The 21,909-nt window shown below is 36.9% G+C and overlaps 1 protein-coding gene across 1 annotated transcript; it reads right to left on the bottom strand.

Moving 5' to 3' along the window:
- Nucleotides 1-45: 45 nt before the first annotated feature.
- Nucleotides 46-21,396, bottom strand: egf (epidermal growth factor). Its single transcript, XM_005919424.2, has 23 exons — nucleotides 20,783-21,396; nucleotides 18,252-18,451; nucleotides 17,262-17,443; nucleotides 16,504-16,731; nucleotides 16,166-16,368; nucleotides 15,956-16,069; nucleotides 15,040-15,162; nucleotides 13,145-13,267; nucleotides 12,327-12,452; nucleotides 12,022-12,158; nucleotides 11,609-11,757; nucleotides 11,275-11,379; nucleotides 9,312-9,535; nucleotides 8,781-8,948; nucleotides 8,469-8,618; nucleotides 8,263-8,388; nucleotides 8,059-8,175; nucleotides 7,379-7,501; nucleotides 7,033-7,195; nucleotides 5,086-5,250; nucleotides 3,616-3,718; nucleotides 2,460-2,556; nucleotides 46-2,333 (listed from the first exon to the last, which is right to left on the bottom strand). The coding sequence occupies exons 1-23, from the start codon at nucleotides 20,907-20,909 to the stop codon at nucleotides 2,107-2,109; spliced, it is 3,480 nt and encodes a 1,159-aa protein (XP_005919486.1). The 5' UTR covers nucleotides 20,910-21,396; the 3' UTR covers nucleotides 46-2,106.
- Nucleotides 21,397-21,909: the final 513 nt, after the last annotated feature.

The raw sequence follows: 21,909 nt of genomic DNA, 5'->3' as shown, positions 1-21,909 counted from the left end.
TCAGTGCTAAAGGAAGTTATTGACACAGTGTACATTTATTTAAATATGCCTTTATTGATTAAAAAAAAAAAAAAGAAGCAAGTTTCATCTTGCAAATTTCTAATTCCAGTTATAGCCCATAGCTGCTGAAAATAATATGCAATCCGAGTTAGGTACAGTTTTAATGAAAATCTTGAATGTTGGTCTGTTAACATAATGACTGCATTTTTTTCCTTTTCTTTTTTATACTAATTAGAATCTAAAAAAATGAACATAAATCATAAAATACCTTCCCTTTCCAAACCACAGTCTATATCAGTCAGTCGTTCAGCAGTGTTTTTCTCTGTTTTTAATTATAAACTCTGCAAAGAAGAGAGTTGCCTCTAACTGTAAAGAAGATAAGATATCATCCCTTTCCAAACCACATTCAACTTTAATTTATTGACCATTCAGCCCATTTGAGTTTATTGCCCTCTTATTTCTTAGAATATAAATCATGGATTCATAAAATTTAGACAAAAATAACCACAGTTTAATGTAAAAATAATCAAAATAAAATATTTAAAATGATCACAATTAAGGGTTGTTTAGTGGTGCAGTGTCATGGCAGTTACATGGCAGTTCTTTGTACTGTGACACATTAGTTATTTATATCAAAAGGAGCTCAATGTCCGTTTTTTTGCTTAAATCTTGAAATTATGTGATCATGAAGCCTGCTGCACTGAAACTGAGACAGCTGGATGTCAAAATACAACACACTGATGGGAAAACCTCAAATACACTAATACTCTATAAGAAAAAATGGAAGATGATTTTTAAACAGCACTGTCCTTTTACTGTAAAAAATAGCTAACAGTTACTGTTCATTTCTCCTATAACTACCTCAAGTCAATGAAATTTACAATGTTCACATATATAACTGCAATAGTAACCGTAACCCTCTCCTATATGAAACATTTAATAATTTGATGAAAAGGCTACAAAAAGGCATCTACACCAGTTGATACATGGGAGGAACAAAAGAAAAAACAACTTTTCTACATAGCAGCGAGCCTGAGCAAAGCAAATTATAGTGACTTAAACATTTCAAACACAAAAATATGTAAAGAGCTAAAATATATAAAACTCGCTGAACTTACTAAAATTAACATGATAATATAGAAATAGTCTCAAAAGTTTTGCAAGTGCAAGGAGAATATGAGTGATCTTTTGGTTAGCTGACACTGATGAGTTTATTCTGATCTATCACATAGCCTGTATACTATGTGATGAACAACAATTAGATGTATTTATTTTTTGAAGTTTCAACATTTAACTTAATGCACAAAACAATATTTGGGGTAATTCAGAAATGCTGTAATCATAGTATCTGCAGCAAAGGGTCATAAAGACTCCAGAACTTACTACTGTGTGAACCGACCAAAGTAATTACTGCATTTAGATCAGTGGGAAAGCCATCTGTAAATAGGGTGTGGCTTACAGTTCAGATTTGATGACCTTTATGCTTGTGTACTGGTGTAATATCTAAAGAAAAACAAAAGAGTAGCTCTTTATCTAAGATTTATCTCAGTGCATGATGCCTGAACTCTTTACACTTGCAGTGAGAGGATCCAGTGGCTCTTGTTTTGTTGTGGAAAAAAAAATAATAGCATGGTTTAGATCCACGTTTCCCCTTAGAGGAAAGTGTCACAGATCGGTATGGGTTATTCTTTTTTCAGAATTATAACGCCCAGATCACTGAATGGCTTGATGAATCAGTCAAGTGTAAAAATTATATGCCTTGGCCTGTATAGACACTAGGTCTTAACCTAATTTGATGCCAAGGGGACTATTTAGACCGACATGTCACTGATAACAATATTACAGTTGGAACAACATGCCATCCCTCCAGCAGAGTCTCAGAGACTCAGTGCCGAAACACTGAAGCTGGTTCTGGACCACCTTGCTAAGAAACATGGTCAGTATTTTTTTATTGTTAAACTGCCTCGGCCATACTCATCTGAGGAGGCATACTCTTCTCATAAACTATAATGATGATATTTTTATGTTTTTAAACTTTGCGCTTGATATTTTTTGACTTCTCAAACAAACGTATACATTTCTAAAAGCTTTTATTTTTTTAATGTTTCATTGCTGAACAGCTGATTGTACGCTGTTTCCATTGAGCCATGACTCTGGGCCCGAAGTCTGGGGTGACGTTGTTGGTTTAAAAGATGTACAGCTTGACAGTGATGGACTTGAGAGGTGCACAGTGGGTTGCATTGTTCCAGTGGCAGCAGCAGACACCATGGAACACTCGTAACCTTTGTTGTGCTGGGACAGTTTTCCTGACTCATCACTTTCAGAATTGGCACCTGGAAAAAATGCGTAATTAAGCAGTTGGTAAAAAAAAAAACTTGTATTAGAATGAATTTAGACTACAGTTAGGAAAATCACTGGAGTTGTTTACATATAATATGAATAATGTAAGTTTCAGGTACCTGTTTCTGAAGAGCAGGATGTACACACAGCTCTCCTTGGACAGCCCATGGCAGGAATTACCTTCCCTTCAACACCATTTTCTGCCACAATGTAGAACTGCAGATTTATACATTAAGACGTTTGAGTTTTTATAAACGTTAAAAGTTTTATGCATTTTTTTTGGGGGGGGGGCAGCCTACCTACTCCCAGAGTGAGTGATGGACATGAATTGCTCTTGCAAAGAGAAACATTTCATATAATTCTGATAAGACATTGGGATTTAAACTGCAGTCTTTAATGTTACTTTCAAAGCGAACAAAAATGTTATGACTGCTGGGAACTGCCATTACATATTTACTCTGCGTAAAAAGTAATTTGTTACACCACTCATTCCATTACTTTTACATTGATCTGAGATGCTTTGTAAAATAATTACAATTAAACCCTAGGCTACAGTCCCATACACTGACATAAGTATGTATTAGGCTGTGTGATATGACCAAAATCTCATATCCCGATATAGGACATTTCTCACCCCGATAACAGTATATATCACAAAATAGTGCTCGACTTGTGTTAAGTGTTTTCAGCTGGGCATCATGTACCTGGAGTCAAGTGTTTTGACCGATGCATGAAACTTTATATTTTTAGATATAAGTTGCAACGGCCGACATTTTCTGTCCCCACCAGTCTGTGGTGGGGACCGGTTTGCGGCATAATTTGCAGAGTGCAGTTTTCTGGTAGGTGTCAGACTTTTCATAATCAAACCATGTCCATGCTACAGAGGTAGCCCATCGTTTAGGAATAAGGTCCTCGATTTGTTTTGACTGGTCCTTCTGTTTGACCAATCCGCACAAATGATAGCGTATAATATGAAACGATAGATGTTTTAATTTCGTCATCCGCTATATTTTATCATATCGCACAGCCCTAGTATGTATCCTAATGAGGACACACTCGCAAGCTCTTCTTTTCAGTCCAACATCAAGGAGAATGCAAGGCATGTTTGACTGTTTTTTCTTTCTTTCTCCCCATCTGGCAAATAATTGAAAAGCCCACATAATGGAATTAACAACATAATTTTAACTGTCCTTTTTGTTACATTGATGTATTATATTACTGCATGACATAAAAACTGTATGTATTAATGACCGAGCTTTGTAATAATGGCCTTACCCGAGGAACAGTGGTAGTGGTTGTCTCTGACATGCTCTCATCCGTCATGCTGGTCTCACTCACATTATCCACTGATGGCTGTTTGTGGAAGCGTTTTCTCGTTCTGAAAAGTAAATATAAAATCTGCACAAGTTATGTATAGAATAATATACACATGGAGAGTTTATCTCACAGAAATATAAAAGGTCAGGTACCTAAAGAAGATTTATATAGGTTATAACAGAAGTTGTGTACTCAAATTCATCATGATGAGAAATGAGTGTCTGTGCTGTGTACTGCCCTTCACAGCATCATTTATCACTGCATTATAAAATAATAAGTTCACCACATTTGATTTATTTAATGTTTGTTTCTTAGCTTTCTGCATATCTCACCCCCTGAATGTTGACCAAAGATAATACATCTGAATGTTGTGATAGACCAAGCCGGAGGCCGTGTGTGCATTTACTCTATGTGCTCATAAGTTTCAGTTGTTTCTTTAGACTCTATCTTTGTGTACAGTGTGATTCTGTACTCTCTGTGTGTTTATTACAGGGGAAACCAAACTACCAAACTCAAAAACCGCACAAGTGCACCTGCAGTCAAGTGCAGAAGGCAATTTAAGGCAGAGCTATTGGCGGCCATGTAGCGTTTCCTCTGGGGTCATACCTCACCGGCTCCATTTTGTAGCTGAGAAATGACCTATTTTTATGTGTAATTGCTGTAGAACAAGCTAAACGAACCATGTAATTGAAAGCGTGCCACTTCCACAGGGGAACCAAGAGTGTAAACGTTAGGATGTAGTAGGTAGTGTGCTTTGTAAGTCAAAAGAGTGTAGAATGCCAAACAGCCTTGTCCATAAGCCAGCGAAACAACCATAAAACAAATCAGCTACTTAGAAACATCTCAGGTGGAAATAAAAAGGAGGAGGGGCCACAGTGTGTAGCTTATGCGTGCTCTTCACTCAGCTAACCACTGTTGCATGCTGTCATTTGTTCCACGTGTGATGTGCTCCCTGACCCCCTGCTGTCGTACTGAGAAACCGGCATTACACGCCTCATGCATCTTGGGTTTGATAGACATCTCTAAATGCTGTCAGCTCATTCATTACAGCAGCAGGTCCTCCCTGGTTTATTTTTTGACCATCAGTTAGAAAAAGCATGATAGTCCCTTAAGATGAAGACATGATTCTCATTTTTACCAGTCTAATAAAACCCATACAAATTGAATAGTATATTTAGTATGTTTAGTGAGGAAATAGTTAAATATTCATGGATGTATTTTGTTTTTCTTTTTAGGAAGTCACTTTTGATCCTTTCACAGCGAATAGCATATCTTGATCATTTTGATTTCCCTACTTTCTTCCTTTTTTATTTTTTTCCATTGTCCTTATTCTTTTTTTTACCCATTGTCTATTCTTTTCCTCCTTCCTTTTTCTCCCCTTTTACTTTTTGCTGCCTCCTATTTCCCCGTTTCCCTTTTTTCTCTTACCCATAGCAGTAGGTGACACAGGCTGTGATAGAGAGCAAGGAAACGAGGACCACCATGCAGGCTGTAATGACCATGTTCCTCCTCTTCTCCTTTTCAGCCCGCTGAAGCTCCAACCATTCCAGGTCACTGAACTGACATCGTTCCCCCATGTAGCCTGATACACAACTGCATGACAAAAAAAATCATATCCAGGAATCATTTTTGGTTAACTGCAAACAATTTATATTTTAAGACAAACTTGTTTAAAACACATCCAGTTACTTTATAATTCAAAAACTGTTACTGCTTAAGCAACTGCTTAGTTTTGTGTTTAAATGTTTGGGCTCCCTTGGCAAATTAAATGTAGTTTTTGAAAGACTGGATTGGATTTCATAGAACAGATACACAGGGAAGATTACAGTCACAGGTTTTGGAGTTATATGACATAAGGTTAGTGAAAAAATGGAATTGACTGGCTTCAGTAATAATTCAGTTATTTTGTTTTTCAAATGATCCTCATAATCCTGAGAATCATTGGAAAACACTGGAGGGGAAAAAAAACAGCTACCCCCTCAGGGTACCCCCCGAGAACTCGACAGATCACTGAAAAGGTCAGACAAGCTGGTCCAAAAGTGTGCAGAACTGTCAGCATCCTGGGGCCAATCTTATCCATACCTAGTGCCAGGTTGACATTTCTGCCCACTATCTCAGAGACCAGATACCACTTGGGGGTTCTTCAACTCTTCAACCTGTTTGGGCACTCATAGGCAGTTGTTTTTTTTTTGTTGCTAAATATACGTTTTCATTATAATTTGTATTAAATGTGTATACATTATCTGCAGCTTTCCACTGAAATTATGAATTATTTTTAAGTCTGTGCATTAGAACTCATAATTTACATTTTTGTTGATCTGATTTGAAGTCCATACTTCATGGACAGAGGTAGACTGTCTCTGCTGTAAACACTTTCGTGAGGCGTGGGCTTTAATCATGGAACAACAGTGACACCTGCTGCTTGTCAGCTGTCATAAAATACTTTTCACCTAAGTGTTCTTGTCTTAATTAACAGTGGGACTGCATGAATATATCTAAATATTTGAGAAAATATTTGATTATATAATTATTATATTTATATTACAATATTTAATTAAATTTGCCATAATCATATTTCTGTTTAAAAAAAAGAGAGACCCTATTGAAGCAAGGCGCCAACAGCAGTATAATAGTAAAATAGCAGCGACAGTACAGAAGTAGCCAAGTATGGAGGTGCTTGGAAATTTTAAGTTAAACTATAAAATCACTGCTTAACACTTTAGTTTAACAATAATTAAAGTAATTTAACCTTGTAACTATTCAGCACCCTGCACAATGTCGCATAAAACCAAAGAATATTTGTTGTATTTTGTGTCTTGGGTCGATCTTTTTAACCAGTTGCTTAAAGCCGTGCATGTCCACCATGTAACTGCATTATTTCCATCCATCATCAGCTCTTCCTGTCATATGGAGTGCACTTAGTTAGTGCACCAGCAAAGATTGGTTGAGTCATTTGTTTACATTTAGGTTGCTAATATCAACTCCTTTGTAGTAAGGTTATGCTTGATGGTATGTTTTTGCCTCTTTTAAGATACCTTTTTTGGTTTTCACCTTAAACTGTAACAGTTTTATTTCATATTTTTCAAATTGCTAGGTATTGTTGGATGTTGTTTAAGTCTTGCTCTCCGTGGGAAACAAGACATGGCTTGTTTCCCTGTTGTGCACACTAGGGGATTTTAAAGAGTTTTGCTCCAATACAATTGTATTATGATTTGACACTTATATCATGTAATAATTTATAATTGCAATATTGTACATGATGTGGTATTGCACAGCCCTAATATGAATATCGTGAGCCTTTCTTTGAAAAACAAACAGTTATGAGGGGTGGGATGGGGTCATGGGTCAAGTAGAAGGACAAGCGGGTTTATTTACTTGCAGGCATAAGAGTCCAATTCAGGAAAGTAGAAGCAAACACCATGGTACAGACAGTAGGTCTCATAGGTTGCAGGACAACTCTCTGCATTTCCGTTGTGGCGTTTGGTGGTAACATCAGCAGAGGTACCAGGTGTCACCCATGGTGATGTGGACTCCAACTCTAGAGAGAATTGAGGTTATAAGTTCATTAAATTAGATTCATTTTCTACTGCTTAAAAGAGATGGCTCATATAAACACTGTATTCAATCTAAATTAACTATCTGATTTCACAGATAAGATAATGATAGACGATGAGAATGTGCCAATACAGCCCAGGATATGTTAACAAAAGGAAACGATCACCTTGACATGTCTGCCCATCGCTGTAGTATCCAGCCAGGCACTTGCAGTAGTATTTCCCTGCAGTGTTTTGACATTCTTCATTTTTGTCACAGTTGTAGATTCCCAGGTTACACTCATCAATATCTAGGACAAAAATAGGAGCAGTAAGTTGTAACCTACAATTTTACCAAATAAGAAGAATTATAAGTTTCGAAAAAATGTTGTGACATTATTTACTAGCTAAATAAAATGTAATTACTGTTTGTTTTTTTAAATCCTCCATAACCTGGCCTGGTACAGTGAAAAAAGTTAAGTTTTTATTAATTTAATCAAGTTGCCACACTATGTCTTTTCGATGCTTCCTACTTTGCAAACAAACTCAGCTGATAATCTCAAAACACTTCAACTGGTCTGCAAGGAAACGATAGGAGGAATTACTGGATGGTTTTAGGACTTTTTGAACATTTTGACTTTTTCCATTAGGGCTTATCTTGAATAATACCATTACCTTTACTTTCAGGGCAACCCTACCTCTGAATTTTATTTCAAAATCCAAAACTCAGTTCTGCTAGATCCCTGCTACTGTAGGTGAGATTAAAAAAGAGCTCACTTGTATCAAATGTAATCCCGTAAGCTTATTTCAGGGTCTGTTACCTCATCTCTCTAATGCATATTCCCAGTATAATTGAAGGTATACTCACCCACACATAACTGTCCATCACCTGTGAAACCTTCTTGACATAAACAGTTTGGGTGACCAGAATTCAGCAGGCATTGTGCATTCACATCGCAGCGGAGTGAGTAGCACTCATTCTGGTCTGACAGAGAGGGGGCATATGCAAACGTAACATTTAGGCTGGGCAAGATATTGAGTGGATAGAACGCCTTTCAAGGTGCACTGTTACCTGAAATCATTTTGTCGGTGAAGAAAGTTGGCTGGTTGCTTACATCAGTTGTCAGTGGCAAGCTCGCAGTATTAAATGTTTTGTTTTTCAGAGGTGTTAAATCAACTGATCCACTGTTTCCATATTCTATAAAATTAATACATAAAGAAAACATTCAAATTTATCATCACATTACACTGTGTAGAAAAGAACACAGGATACATCACCTGCTGTTCCATTTGAAGCGTCAACAGACAAGCAAGTTTTTCCATCAGCTGATAGGATATAGTGTGAGAAACAAGAGCAGTGGGCAAAACCCACCTTGCTTTCACACACCTGGGAACAACCTCCCTTCAGGTGAAGGCACATATCTGCCCCTAAAAAACAGGACAGAAGTATAAGCCCAGGAATTCTTTAGAACTGATGGATGCTGTGTGCCACTTGTTTTTGTTATTGGCACATGTGTCCAATCTGCATGTATCTAAATATGCATGGCACTTGTTTTTTAGATCATTGTAATCATGGTTGTTCCTCTGTACCTGGCTTAGCAAGGGGATGAACTACAACAATAGATGCTGGTTGCACCATGCTCCCTTGGATCCATTGCAATGTTTTCCCAGTCCGCTTATGCACACTGGTCAGCTGGTGGCGTTCCTGATCAGAGATCCAGAGCCTGTCTTCAAATAGTGCAAGATCAAAAGGTTGGCCTGGAACAAATTAGGGCAGATGGCAAGAAAATCTGAGTTGACTCAGTGATTCCAGGTGAGAGGCGCTTGTGTTCAGCTGTAAAGGCAGTGATACTGGTTAAACTGGATTTTCTCACATTTGAATTGTGGATGATGCTATGAATGAGAAAGTTAACTTAAGAAGAGGTATACTTTTGCCATTTGAGTCAAGATTAGTAGGACAGCTGTACTATATCAGTTATACTTAGTATTAATTATCTGTCATATATCCTAGAGTAACTTATCATATATTAACTTAAATATTCATTTTACAACAATGAAATTCTTATTCCCCATGCATTTATATCTGCTTTTTTAGATATATACATTTCACATAAACCTCACCTACTTGGTTCTTTGACAGGACTCGTCGGTCTGAACCATCCAGGGCGGCAGTCTCTATTGTGCCTTTCCTCTGATCACACCAGAATACTCGGTCCTCTGTGAAGTCAATTGTCAGGCCAGTGGGCGACACAAGGTTGGTCCTAGCAATGACAGCACGGTCTCTCCCTTCCAGGGAGGAACATTCCACCACAGGATGGGTCCCTATGTCAGTCCAGAATAACTTCCTCAAAAAGTTAAAAGAAAGAAATAGAGAGCAAGTGGTACACAAAGTTATTAAACCACCTGTTTACAGTGCTTAACAAATTCTATTAGACCATCTGTGATAAAAAGAAAACAAAAATACAAATATTTTAGAAATCTGAAAAAACTGAACCGAATTCATGTCTTTAAACCCAAACTGGACTACTCTGAGAAGTCTTCAGTTGTTCAAGCATAACAGTCAACCTCTAAAACTAATTTTCAGGCATGCAAATAAATAACTGTAATTTGGCATCTTATTCAAAAAATAATGATGTGCTTTACTGCATTGTGTGCTTTTTTTGTAAAACAGTAAATTTGAAGATATAATTTAATAATTTTTGTTTGGTGGTGGTCTAATACATTTGTTAAGCACTGTATATACAAATCATCTATATCTTTTTGTGATATTCATTGTTACAAAATATTTTGTTTAAAATGTCATTAAAACATGACCTTTATTGGCCAGATCACTGTGAGATTATATACCCACTATCCATTTTGTTAGGTATATCTCTTTAACCAATTTTTAATGTAAATATTTAATATTTATTGTTTCAGAAACTCTTCATTTTCTGGAATTTCCCCACACAAACATCTCTAGGGGTGAAAAATGAAATTAAAGATGCAATTTACTCCACAAAATGGGCAACTGAAGACTGGAAAACATTACCTGGTGTCTTGGTTTATGCAGCTACAGCCAGATGAATGGTCAGAATTTAGTGTAAGCAGCATGAAAGCATGAATCCATCCTGCCTTGTAGCAACAATTCAAGCTGCTTGTCGTGTAATGGTGTGGGGTAGTATTTTCTTGGTGCACTTTGGGACCCTTAGAACCAACTCAGCATTGTTTTCAACATCTTTAGCTGTTAGCCAGGTGGCTCCTTATATGACCACAGCATACTCATCTTCTAATGCTAGTTTTCATGTGTCAGGGGCTTCATGTGTGGATGGGAGGAAGAGAGGAAGGGAACCAAACGCAGGACTCACGGTGAGGGTTGATGGAGTTTATTATAACGAACGGATGAGCAGAGCATAAGATGACTGGCAGACTGAAATGACTGAACTGGCTGGACTGGACACACGTGCGAAGTAGACAACATCAATGACAAGACGGTGAACAGAAGGAAACTGAGGACTTAAATATCCTGACTGATGATGATGACGATTGGAGACCGGTGAGTACACAGCTGAACATAATCCGACTAATGACACAGGAAGCGGAACTAGAACATAATGCGCAGAGACTGACAAAGGGCTGACATCATAAAACAGGACATGTGTACATATGGAAACTAAACAGAGAACATGACTAAACTGAAAACACTGGGTCAACGACCCAGGAACCCTGACACACTGAGTTCATTGTACTCAATGACTTCTATGGTCCATCCAGTACAGCATCTTAGGGATGTGGTGAAATTGGAGATTCAAATCTGTAGCAAGTGTATGATGCTAACATAACAATATGAACCAAAATCTGTGGTTAGTGCTTCCAGCATCGTAAAACTGTGCCATGAGGAGTCAAGGCAGTTCTAAAGACAAATGGGGGTAAAAAACCGGCTTCAAACTGGCAATAGCAAAGTGCACCTAATGAACTGACTCTGGTGAGTGTTAGTCAAAGTTAATCAAACTGCTTGGTAATTATTAATGTGGTATTTGTTGTTTATTGATTAGTCTTTAGTCAATTGTATTGGTGAAAGAGTGATGCATATGGCTATACTCACTTTGCAAGAGGATGAACTGCGATTCCTCTTGGCTTTTCCAGACCTTTTCTCACAATAGTTTCCCTGTGAAGTCCATCCAAGGTACTGCAATCAACAGTTGACTGACTGAGGGGCAAAATATGTTTATGTAGAAGTTTAATTTCCCCAGTGTCAGTTATTTCCTGATGAAGTTCATTCAGATTAAAAGAGATTAAGAAAGCTGGGTGTGACCTAAATGATAAACTTTAGATAGACAGTTGAATAGAACTAGAAAGCAAACATCTACTAACAGCAAATGACCAGCACTTTATGAAGAAACTGTTTTCATTGTGTAATTCTTACACACACTGCACACCTTTTATCCGTCCAGTACATCTTGCGATGAACCCAGTCAACTGCAAGCCCCTCTGGTGAATCCAAACCATCAGAGATGAGAATGTTTCTTGGGCCACCTTTTATGTCAACTCGCTCAATTGTTTTCTGGCTTGTACTTGCAAAGTACACCTTTAAATGTAAAATATATCATTTATGAATACTTGCATTTATAATATAAATATGAATAATTATATAATATAAACTGGAAGGAAAACATGTGGATCATTGTCCAAACAAGCATAATGAGGTAATAGTAAGGGGCATGCATTACAGTGCTTGTCCACTGGGGGACACTGCAGATCCATAGCAAAATCATTTCCTGATTTAACTCAATTCTCTTACAATGAGTCATTCGACCTTATACTCATACTCTTGGAACACTTTCCATCTTACATTGTTCTGGACAGGGTCATAGTCTAAAGCTACGATTATTCCTCTGGGCTCCTCTGCCAAGATTTGATCCACAGTGCCATCAGGGTTAATTCTCCGGACATCTACTAGATTAGCAACTAGTAGATAAGATGGAGGTCCTGAAGAAAAATATAAGAAAATACAGTGTTTCGTGGTCAAATGCACTGCAGCTTTCACCTTGTGTTTTTTGACTTTTGCATTGGAAACAGATGCAAAAAGGTAGACGGTGTGTGTGTCTTTGTGGGCACATGTAGCTCAGCTACCTGCTATGCCATTGTTTGACTCACCAGTTGCAATGCAGTGCTTGCCATCTTGGTGGAGCTGGTAGCCAGGCAGACAGCCACACTCCCAGCTTACAGGGGTGACAGGGTTGCAGAGCTGACTGCATCCTCCTCTATCTGCAGATGAACAGCCTGGAACCATGAAAAACAATGTGGGCACAGCTAAGCTTATGAATTTGTTAAAATTCAACAGACCTTTGCTTAGTTGCAGTATTTACTCCTAACACAAAATTATGTTGTGTCAACACTGGTTCTGGCATCAGATTTCACTGTAATCCAGTTTATCCATTGCAAAATAAATCATATGCATAAAAAAGTTAATCATTTTAATTATTATATTCTAAACTGATGCAAGATATTGGCCCACAATAAACTGAAAGTATTACAACAGTTACTACACTGTTGCACATTCATCTCTTTGATCCATCTATCCTCTGTTTGACCACATCAACTCAACTCTTATTCATGAAATATTTATACAGTCTTGGCTCCAAATCACAAAGTAGGCACTGTATCTGCTGCTTAGTTTTTTGGAAATGAGCAACCAATATGTTCCATTAAACTGTCATTCAGTCAGTTGATAGATTCATGCTATTGTTCCTTTTCTTTTACTACGATGCTAAAGTTAAAATGTAAACGTAATGGGAAACTGAATCCAGTATGTGTATACTCTGTATGTTAGCCATATACTATAAGGTTAGTGTTGTAAATGAGAATAATATGAACGCTACATTTTTTTTACTAAGTGTATTTATATAATTTTTTAATAAAAGGTAGATTTTAGTATTGGAACATGGGGCAAAGTGGTGTAATACTGGCCATACCAGTACATGTTTGTCCATCCTCCTGTAGTATAGATCCCTCGGGGCAAACACAGACAGCACCATTTCCTGTTGACAAGCACCCATTGCCGCACTTTGTCATATTCCTTTCACATGGTATGATTTCTGTAATAGAAAAAAGACAGTTCTATCAAAAATAAAAACAAGAAATCTTTGATTTTTAACAATAAAATAACAATTAAAAAATAAAAGAAAAAAAATCAAATGGATTTGATTCGTGTAGATTAACATAAAGATTACATGAACTTCAACCCAAACTGATGTGAGTTAATTACATTTTTTACAGTCATTCATAGTGCCAATAAAGGCAACGTGATGCTCCATGTAAATAAAATAGACTTGAGTCTATTTTGGGGCCAGCAGACTGTGGATCAGCCGGATGGACAGCAAGCTTCTTAGCCCCTGTTCTGGTAAAATCCTTTGATGAAGTCAGCTCTAATCCTATCAAAATAGTGGAAAGTGTGATAAGAAAGTCAAACCCAAACACTGAGGGTGATGTAATGCTAGTTAAAAGGCACATGGGGTCTCCTGTACCAGAGATCCTGAGGTGAGTATGTACCAGTACTAAAAAGCAGTAGATAAATGTGACGTTTAAGTTTTCTATGTATTATATTATAAGACTCATGATTTACTCATTTACTCAAGTGTCTATCGTTTTATTTATGCTGCAGAATTATAAGAATAAAGTATGAATCGTGTAAAGATGTATGAGAGGACACAAGTGGCCATCATCATAAGTGAATCATAACACAAGTCATTTAAGTTTTATCTTACTGAGAACATTATCATTTATTGTATAATGTGATATTTTATTGCTGTTTTTTCTGCATTTATTTCATATATAGGTTTTGTACAGTAAACAATAGGATAGTTTATTCTTCTTTTCATGGCTAAATTTATTTCAGATCTTTTTATAGTCTTCCATTAAACCTTTCAGTTAGGCCAGAAACGCTCCATGTCAACAGTGCATGTGGTAAAACTACTGCTTTTTCATTTTTTTGTCTTTATATAAAACAATTAAAAATGGCACTTCAAGTAGGTAAATAACTACAGTTCTTCTGTCGTCTGTGCAACCAAGTAAACTCTGTTGTAATCTCCATTGTCTAACCTGCTGCTTGGCTCTATGTTTGTTTCATACTGGACCTTGGCAAAGGTTGTCAGCTAAGCAGCTTAGAAAGACAAAGCTGCTGACCAGATATGTTCCCTACTGCAAATGTCACCTCATCATCTAATCTCATTGTCTGTGAACTTTTCCTGTTGTCTTGAGCATATTGCTGTGAGAGTAGAAAAGAGATTATGATCTGACTATAAAAATATACTTTTTTTTTTAAAGTTTTACTATATCTTGAAATTAAAAAAACAGAAACTATAAATGTTTGAAAAAATGTCAAAAATCATCAAATTTAAGTCAAAATTACATACAAGTAAAAATAAAATGTAATAAAATAAAATCCAAGTTTATTTAACTAAATAATTATTTCTTATACATGACCTTGACAAATGAACTTTTAGCTGAAAGCCAAAAATAATCGCGTTATCGTGATATCCTTTGTTCTACCTGATCGTCTCAGTGCTCTTAAATGTTTAGAAGTTGGACAAAGTTTCAGTGTTTTGTTTTGACCCAAGTGACCTAACACACAATTGTCAGCTCACAGATATCTAGTCTGTCTTGAGGCCTGTGACCCTCAAGCCTTCTAGGGTCAAAGTAGTATCTGGTAGATAAATGCCACCTTTGACAGCAGCACAAAGAAGATCTGCAACCCAAGCTTTAGTCATGTTCAGATCTTGAATATATATTTTACTTGGTTTTTTTTCTATTTTCACTGTAAAACACATGACAAAGCTATATTGATATTATAAACATGGTTATACTTTACCTTGGCATGTTTTCCTGTCTGGTAAGAGGGCATATCCTTTAGGACAGGTACAGAAATAAGATCCAGGAATGTTCTCACAACCAAGCGAGCAGCCATGATTCCAGTGGGCACATTCATTTACATCTATGGTACACACAGACAAAGATGGTAATATTTTTTGCAAGTAGATGCTAATATTTATGTTTTCTGTGCTTTATATATAAGTCCTTTTAATTGTTGCTGTCCCCTGTAACAGTGACCCTGCTAGTACTAGGTTTGACCCCTTTGGGCTTCAGACGTGCCTTAAGTATTCGTGGCACAGATTCAACAACATGCTTAAAACATTTCTCAGAGAATTTGGGCCATGCTATCATGATACCATCATTCAGTTGTTGCAGATCTGTTGGCTGCACATCCACGATGCCAGTCTCCCAATCCACCACATCCTAAAGGTGCTCTTCTAAATTGAGACTGGTGACTGTAGTGGGCTTTCAGCTGAACTGAATGGTAATGTTTATGAAACTGATTTCAGATGATTTGAGCTTTGTGACATGTTACATTATCTTGCTAGAAGCAGCCATCAGAAGTTGGGTACATTGTGGTCATACAGGAATAGAGATGGTCAATGTTGTTTGAACAATGAAGTTGGTACTAAGGACCAAAGAACACCAAGAACATATCCCCAATGCTGTTACACCATCCACAGCCTTGAACACTGATAGTAGACAGGGTGACTCTATGTTGGCTTTCATGTTATTTACCCCAAATTCTGACCCTACTAATGTCATCAGATCAGGAAGTCTTCTACTGTTCAGTGTCTAGTATCCTTCTTTTCCTATTCTTAGCTGATTAAAGTAGCTTCCAGTGTTATTCTGACTGAAGTAAAAATGTGTTTTTGCTGGTGTATTTGTAACTGCCTTCTTATTTTAATACCAACCTTTACAGTAAGTGCCTTCCATACTGAGAACAAAACCTTCACTGCACTGACAAACGCCTTGGTCTGCCAAACTGGAACAGACGTTAACACAGTTGCCACCTTGGTCATCACAACCTGTTGGAAGTGATTGCTTGATACATTATCTAGAATATAAACACAATTCATTTAACTAAGAAGAACTTTAAATGTATGATAATGTTGAGCTGTAACCTGGAAATGGTGATAGCGGGTCTGCTGTTGGCTGATTAAGTGGATGCACGATCTTGATATCAACTGGAGGTTTACCCATTTGTTTTATGTTAACAACACGTGGCTCTCCACCAGTGTACTTGTTTACTTGTTTTATAACCCGAGACTCAGAATCGGTGTAGTATATGTGCTCCAGAAAAACAGATATTCCAACTGAATGAGACCTGATAAAAAAGAAGACATAATGAGTGGCTTTCGACTGGCTTATTTGATCATTTAGATCAACACTGTGATCTACATTTTCTTTATTAACAAAGTTAAAGGATGAGTAACAAATTGTATTTTTACTAAATACTCACTGAAGTGGAAGATTCATGGTGTGTAGGGCGTTCCCATTGTAATCACAAGAGGCAATGGCACTTTCTCCTTGTGGCCCAAACTGAACCCAGAACAGTCTTTTGTCTACTCGGTCAATCGACAGTGCTCTCAGTTGTTCAGTTATCTTAATTAGTGTAATTTTCATCTGTCCTGTGACATCAGACCTTTGGATACTTGGAGACATCCCCCCAGATAACCAAAACAGAAACCTGCAATATGCATGTTTTGGGGAAAAAAAAAAAGGTTTTGCAATGAGCCTTTCCAAAAGATTTTTTTTCTGAAGTTAGCTTTGCATCTGTTATGAAATATGGAAACTTAGTTGCTTCCAGTAAGGGCACTGCTTAGACATTTCCTCATATGTTAAGCCTGCCAAATCAGGAGACTCATAATTCTTTTGCCTCAAACTCATTTTTGGTAATGCTTAATAAACTGTAGCCCAATTGAATTAAAGCCTGAGAGAAGTGTACGATAATAAGTTATGTAAAAAGCAATTTAAATATGCTCTTGGCACTTTTTAATCATGAAAAATGTTTTTAAATGAAATTATTCAGTGTTGCTTATCCATCAGGCCAAACTGAAGGGAAGTAAATTCCTACTGCTGTCCTTGATCAGAGGTATATGAGAGTCAGTCAGTCAATTTTTATATCATTTGATCCTTCCATATAGTATCGGAAGGATCAAATGAAAAACAGCAAACAAAACAAAAAACTGCTGTCATTATGACATCTGCATAGATTACCTATTAGAGGGGTCAACGCTTATAGAACTGGGCTGGGTCAAGTGTCTTAAAAGAGTCCTCTGTTTCTTCCCATTTATATCGATTCTCTTTACTTCCCCCTTTTCTCCACTTGTCCAGTATACGCTGTTCCAAATCCAGTCCACTGCGAGGCCAGAGATGTGTTTGTCATATGAATACAGTTTCTGCAAAAGAAGCATTCATAATTAATCATTTTAAATCTGCGGCTCTGAAAGTTTCCAGAACAATGCAGGATAACATTAACATTACACAATTTAATTATGGTAATTACAGTTTCTGAAAGATCTTTTAAAAGCCTCCAAATTAACTGCTGTACTAATTAGGTTATTAAAAATTCCTAAATCATTAAAAGTGATCCTAAGCTGCTGGTTAGCTTTGGGGGTATTAAGTCTTATTAGCGCTGTATTCCATACTTTGACATTTCACACTATTGGGGACCTTGGAAGTTTCTTTGTTAGAAGATCAAAAATGATTCAGAAAAGCACATATAAAGCAGATCACGTTACTTCCATTATACTTAGAAAAATTAAGGAAAATAGGTCTGCTGTTGTTTATTTTACTGGTTTAAAGAATGTGTTTGTTGGGATTTTTAGAGTGACTTTTCTAAAGTGTGTGAAACGTTGGTCAGACTGTGAGCACATTATAAGTAGTTTTATGCAAATATTTGGTAGTTTTGTATCTTAACATTGTTATGGAATCTACTTGTAAATTAAGACAAAACACAAAAATAATTTAAATATCAAATTTTCTTGTGTTGTCATCCAAAGGATATACTAAGTAGTAGTACGTAAAATGTTTTAAAACTTGCAAAATAACCTGTCATTTTATAATTCAGCAATTTGTAATAAAATGGTGCACACCCTTTTAGTCTAGCATGGAAATAAAAAGGCTTTCACTAATAAGTTACACACATAGGAAAACAATCAAACAGAGAAAAAGTCCACTTACACTGGGGCGCAGTTACATAATCACCTGTTTGTGTGCTCCTTTCACAGATGCTTTGTAGATGACCCCAGTGTGCCTGTCAACCCAGTAAACTCTCTGTTCTTTGAAATGAAAGTCAAGCAGGATAGAGCTTCCGACGCCAGGCACAAGCCTTCTGTGATTCTTGCCATTAAGGCCCATCCGATGAATAGCTTTACCATGGCCAAATATCAGGAAAGGCTGTGAAGCTTAGCAAATCATTACACACGTTATTAAAGTTTAAAATTTACAGTGAAGATCATTTGAACGCCTTACTTCTGTAAAAATAATATCTTAAGTAAACACAGTTGTATAATGACTCAACAATATTTAGATTTAGTGACTAATGATTCTGTGAGGTTTACAATAACAGCCTAAAATGCCATTATATAAAATATAAAAATTATATAATTGCAAACATTTAGCATTTTTAATTAATAGGAAATTCACAAAAAAGTCACAAATCACGCCACATTTTAAATTTTTTATAATTTTCACAGTGAATGAGCATATTTACTTTCTTATCTTAACCAAATAAATCCACAGTATATATAGGTAACTATGGCAGCATTTGACGTTTCAATAGCTCCTGCCTCCCTCTTTGTGTCGCTGCTGTTGTCGTTCAATTTGGCACATTATTTGATTTAAAAAACCTATTCATCCCTGCAATGGGAAGTTCAAGGCAACCACAGCTGCCTCTGTGTAAAACCTCATCCCTTAGCAACAAATAGCTTTTGCTTTTTCCTTTGACTCTGACAATACTCTGCAATGAATGAAGGGGAAGGCAGTTAGTGTCCTCTAAAAGGTTTTTGATTCAGGTCACAACATCACTCTGGGATTCTGCTGGGAAGTTATGATCAACAATGATATTTCTACATATTCTGATTTTGTATATTGGATGATTGCTGTGCATTTGTTGTCAGATAAATGTAGTTGTCCTAGAACTAAACTTTCTTTTTTTACTCTTGGAGTGAGCAATAACATTGGCAAGGTAATGACACTGTCATATGCAACCATAGACGCCGCTCTTAACTCTGTGGAATGAAGAAAACAATGAGCAAAACCAGACAAACAACATAATGAAATGTCTGCCATTGCTAATGAGTTGCTAGGATGCATCCTGCTGAATCACTGATTGACAAGTTCACTGGAAGGTCAGTATGATTCTTGACTCAGCTTTGTCACTTGGACTTATTTGTGAACTCTAACACAAAATATACTACAATTCATCAATTCTTCATTGATTTACTATTTTGCATTGATGTAACATGTATTTAATGGCATTTCAGATGATAATTCAGTTCACATAGTTACATACTAGTTACCTATAAAAACAAAGAAATGCAAGAATATGAAAAAAAGAATTGTTAACTCTGCAATAAACATCACTATACAGTAACTAAAATGATTGGGCTAAATAACAATATACACTATAACATGAAATTGTTGAAAGATCTTGTCACATATTTGATTTTAGCTGAGGTGCTAGTATTGTATGGTAGCACTGGATTTGCAGTCCTGTTGAATCAATAATGACTAGGTATTTAATTATTAATTAATTAATTATATTAACTAAAAAAAATGCTATAATAATAATACTATTATATTATTGCTTGAAGGTCATGCCATACATTTTGTTTTACCACACAAAATAAATTAAAGTTACCATTTAAACGATTGCAGCCATATCACACACCTCTATTAGCATCCCCAAATACACGCTGAAAACAGTGATGATATTTAAGGAATATGTAGTGTAGTAGAACATAGTTTATAGTTTCATGCACAGTGTTTGGGCAACAGATTTATGTAGCTCAGGTGAAAAGGTCCTGTTATGACTCTGCTTTGCACCTGTATTCCTAAAAATCTGTGCTGCCAGATCAGCGCATGATGTTCTGTAGCTGACTTCTGTTTGGTAGACAGGAGTGTTATTATTTTTTGGATGAAAATCACGGTACTGCACTTAATATTTTATGTCCTGCTGAGATGTGGTTTTTTTGGTCATCACCATTTGTATTTTTGAAGTAATGTCTCTGTGGTACTCCACAAAAACTCAACCTGAGATACACCCACACAAACACAGTCTGGCTTAGTACAGTGCCAAGTCTGCCAAGTTCACTTTGCTGTACCGCCTACTGTAGCATGTTTAATGCAAGCAACATGTTTGGTTCTACTTGATTACATTTTTTTTAAACTAAGCATCATTCCAGTACTGAATAGCAGCTGTTGCATGAATGCTTTATATCCATGTGGAGTACAGAAGAACTTGTGTAACTGAAATTACAACCCAAGACACTAATTTCACTCATTTTTAGGACACAAAGTGTTATACAGTGAACAATCACACTTTTTAATATTAAATAAATATTGATTTTTAATATCTGTCTTTAAATCCAAGCTAGTTCATTTTCTATCATGATATGTATTTTAGAAATCTTTGTTTTGAAGTGAAAAGACCACACAGACAGCAGTACACTTCAACATTACTTCTTCCAGTATGGTCAGTTGGGACTGTTGGTTAGGAGAGGTTTCATACTCACCCGTACAGCTGCTGTTGCTCCCTGCTTGCAATAGGTGCTCATCCCAACATGTCGTACCGAGCAGCAAGGCTCCAGCGGTTTGCATCATAAAATAGATCAATATTACTGTTATCATTGCCTCGGGCATAATCCTGCACTTTGTCCCTGCTGGTCTTCTTCACTCTTTCTCAAGCATTCCCACTATCAGCACTGGCCCACAAAAATTCTCCAGGATTACGTACTGTAGGTTTGTGGACTCTTTGCATCCTTTGTCTAATGCTTTAAAGCTAGTAAGAGAGTGGAGCTTTACATACCCGTGGATGTCACACTAAAGGGAATGCAAAACCCTATTGAGATAGAGAATAAGGGGGTAATGCTGTCAGTGCAGTGTTGAACCCAGAAAAAAAAATGTTTGGATCCTGCTCAGTCCCTACTTTGGGCCCCTGGGCTGCCAGTCTGTTTTGGAAGCAAAGATTGAAATTCCTAACACCCCCATGGTAAATTTTGCACATGCAAGTCCAGCAATGGTGCAAGATCTTCTAGAATTTGCAGTTCAGTGCTCCAACAGAATGTGGGATATTCAAGAAATGAGGCAGGGACGAAAAAAGGTCCCACATGATAACAACTTATTAGCCTTCTCCCCACCCCCTTACATGTGTGCTTTGTGAATGTAGATAGATATCTGTTTAAGATGGAGGTAGGCAGAGACAAGGAGACAGATGTTGCATGGAAAGTTGTCAGACAGAATCTTACAATACTGAATTTGTCATTTATTAAGGAACTAAATGAACCTTGAGTATTTTTGAGTCATTCTTAAATGGCATACATACAGTACGAGTGTAATTTACACATGCAGTACACAGTAGGTACACAGTAGGTCCTCTGTTTTGTGTCCTGTGTGTGTGAATGAAGAGTCAGTGTGTTATACTGTCATCTCTCGAAGTTCTTCTGGCTCCCAGAAGGAATGAGCAGAATGAGTAATTTATAGAGAACGGTGGAAGAGTAGAGCAGATTATCCTTAAATTGTTTGTCCTCCTCTTGCCCAGCATGACAATTAACAGAGGCCAGGAACTACAACCTCTATTCATACCCAGCATGACTAGGACATTGTCAGGAACAACGTCCTCACTAAAGAGCAGCAGTATGAT

Source organism: Haplochromis burtoni, unplaced genomic scaffold (assembly GCF_018398535.1).
Source record: "Haplochromis burtoni strain Fernald_Lab_line unplaced genomic scaffold, NCSU_Asbu1 Contig_33, whole genome shotgun sequence".
In the NCBI taxonomy this organism is placed as follows: Eukaryota; Metazoa; Chordata; class Actinopteri; order Cichliformes; family Cichlidae; genus Haplochromis; species Haplochromis burtoni.
The sequence above is the reverse complement of the archived record's forward strand: the minus strand, read 5'-3'. Positions and strand labels throughout refer to the sequence as shown.

Excerpts from the sequence above, each read along its gene's own strand:
- egf (XM_005919424.2), bottom strand. The coding sequence starts at position 20,909 with ATGCCCGAGGCAATGATAACAGTAATATTGATCTATTTTATGATGCAA. Across the intron at positions 8,389-8,468 it reads CGCTTCAAATGGAACAGCAG|AATATGGAAACAGTGGATCA; the intron begins GTGATGTATCCT and ends TTAATTTTATAG. Across the intron at positions 7,196-7,378 it reads CGATGGGCAGACATGTCAAG|AGTTGGAGTCCACATCACCA; the intron begins GTGATCGTTTCC and ends AATTCTCTCTAG.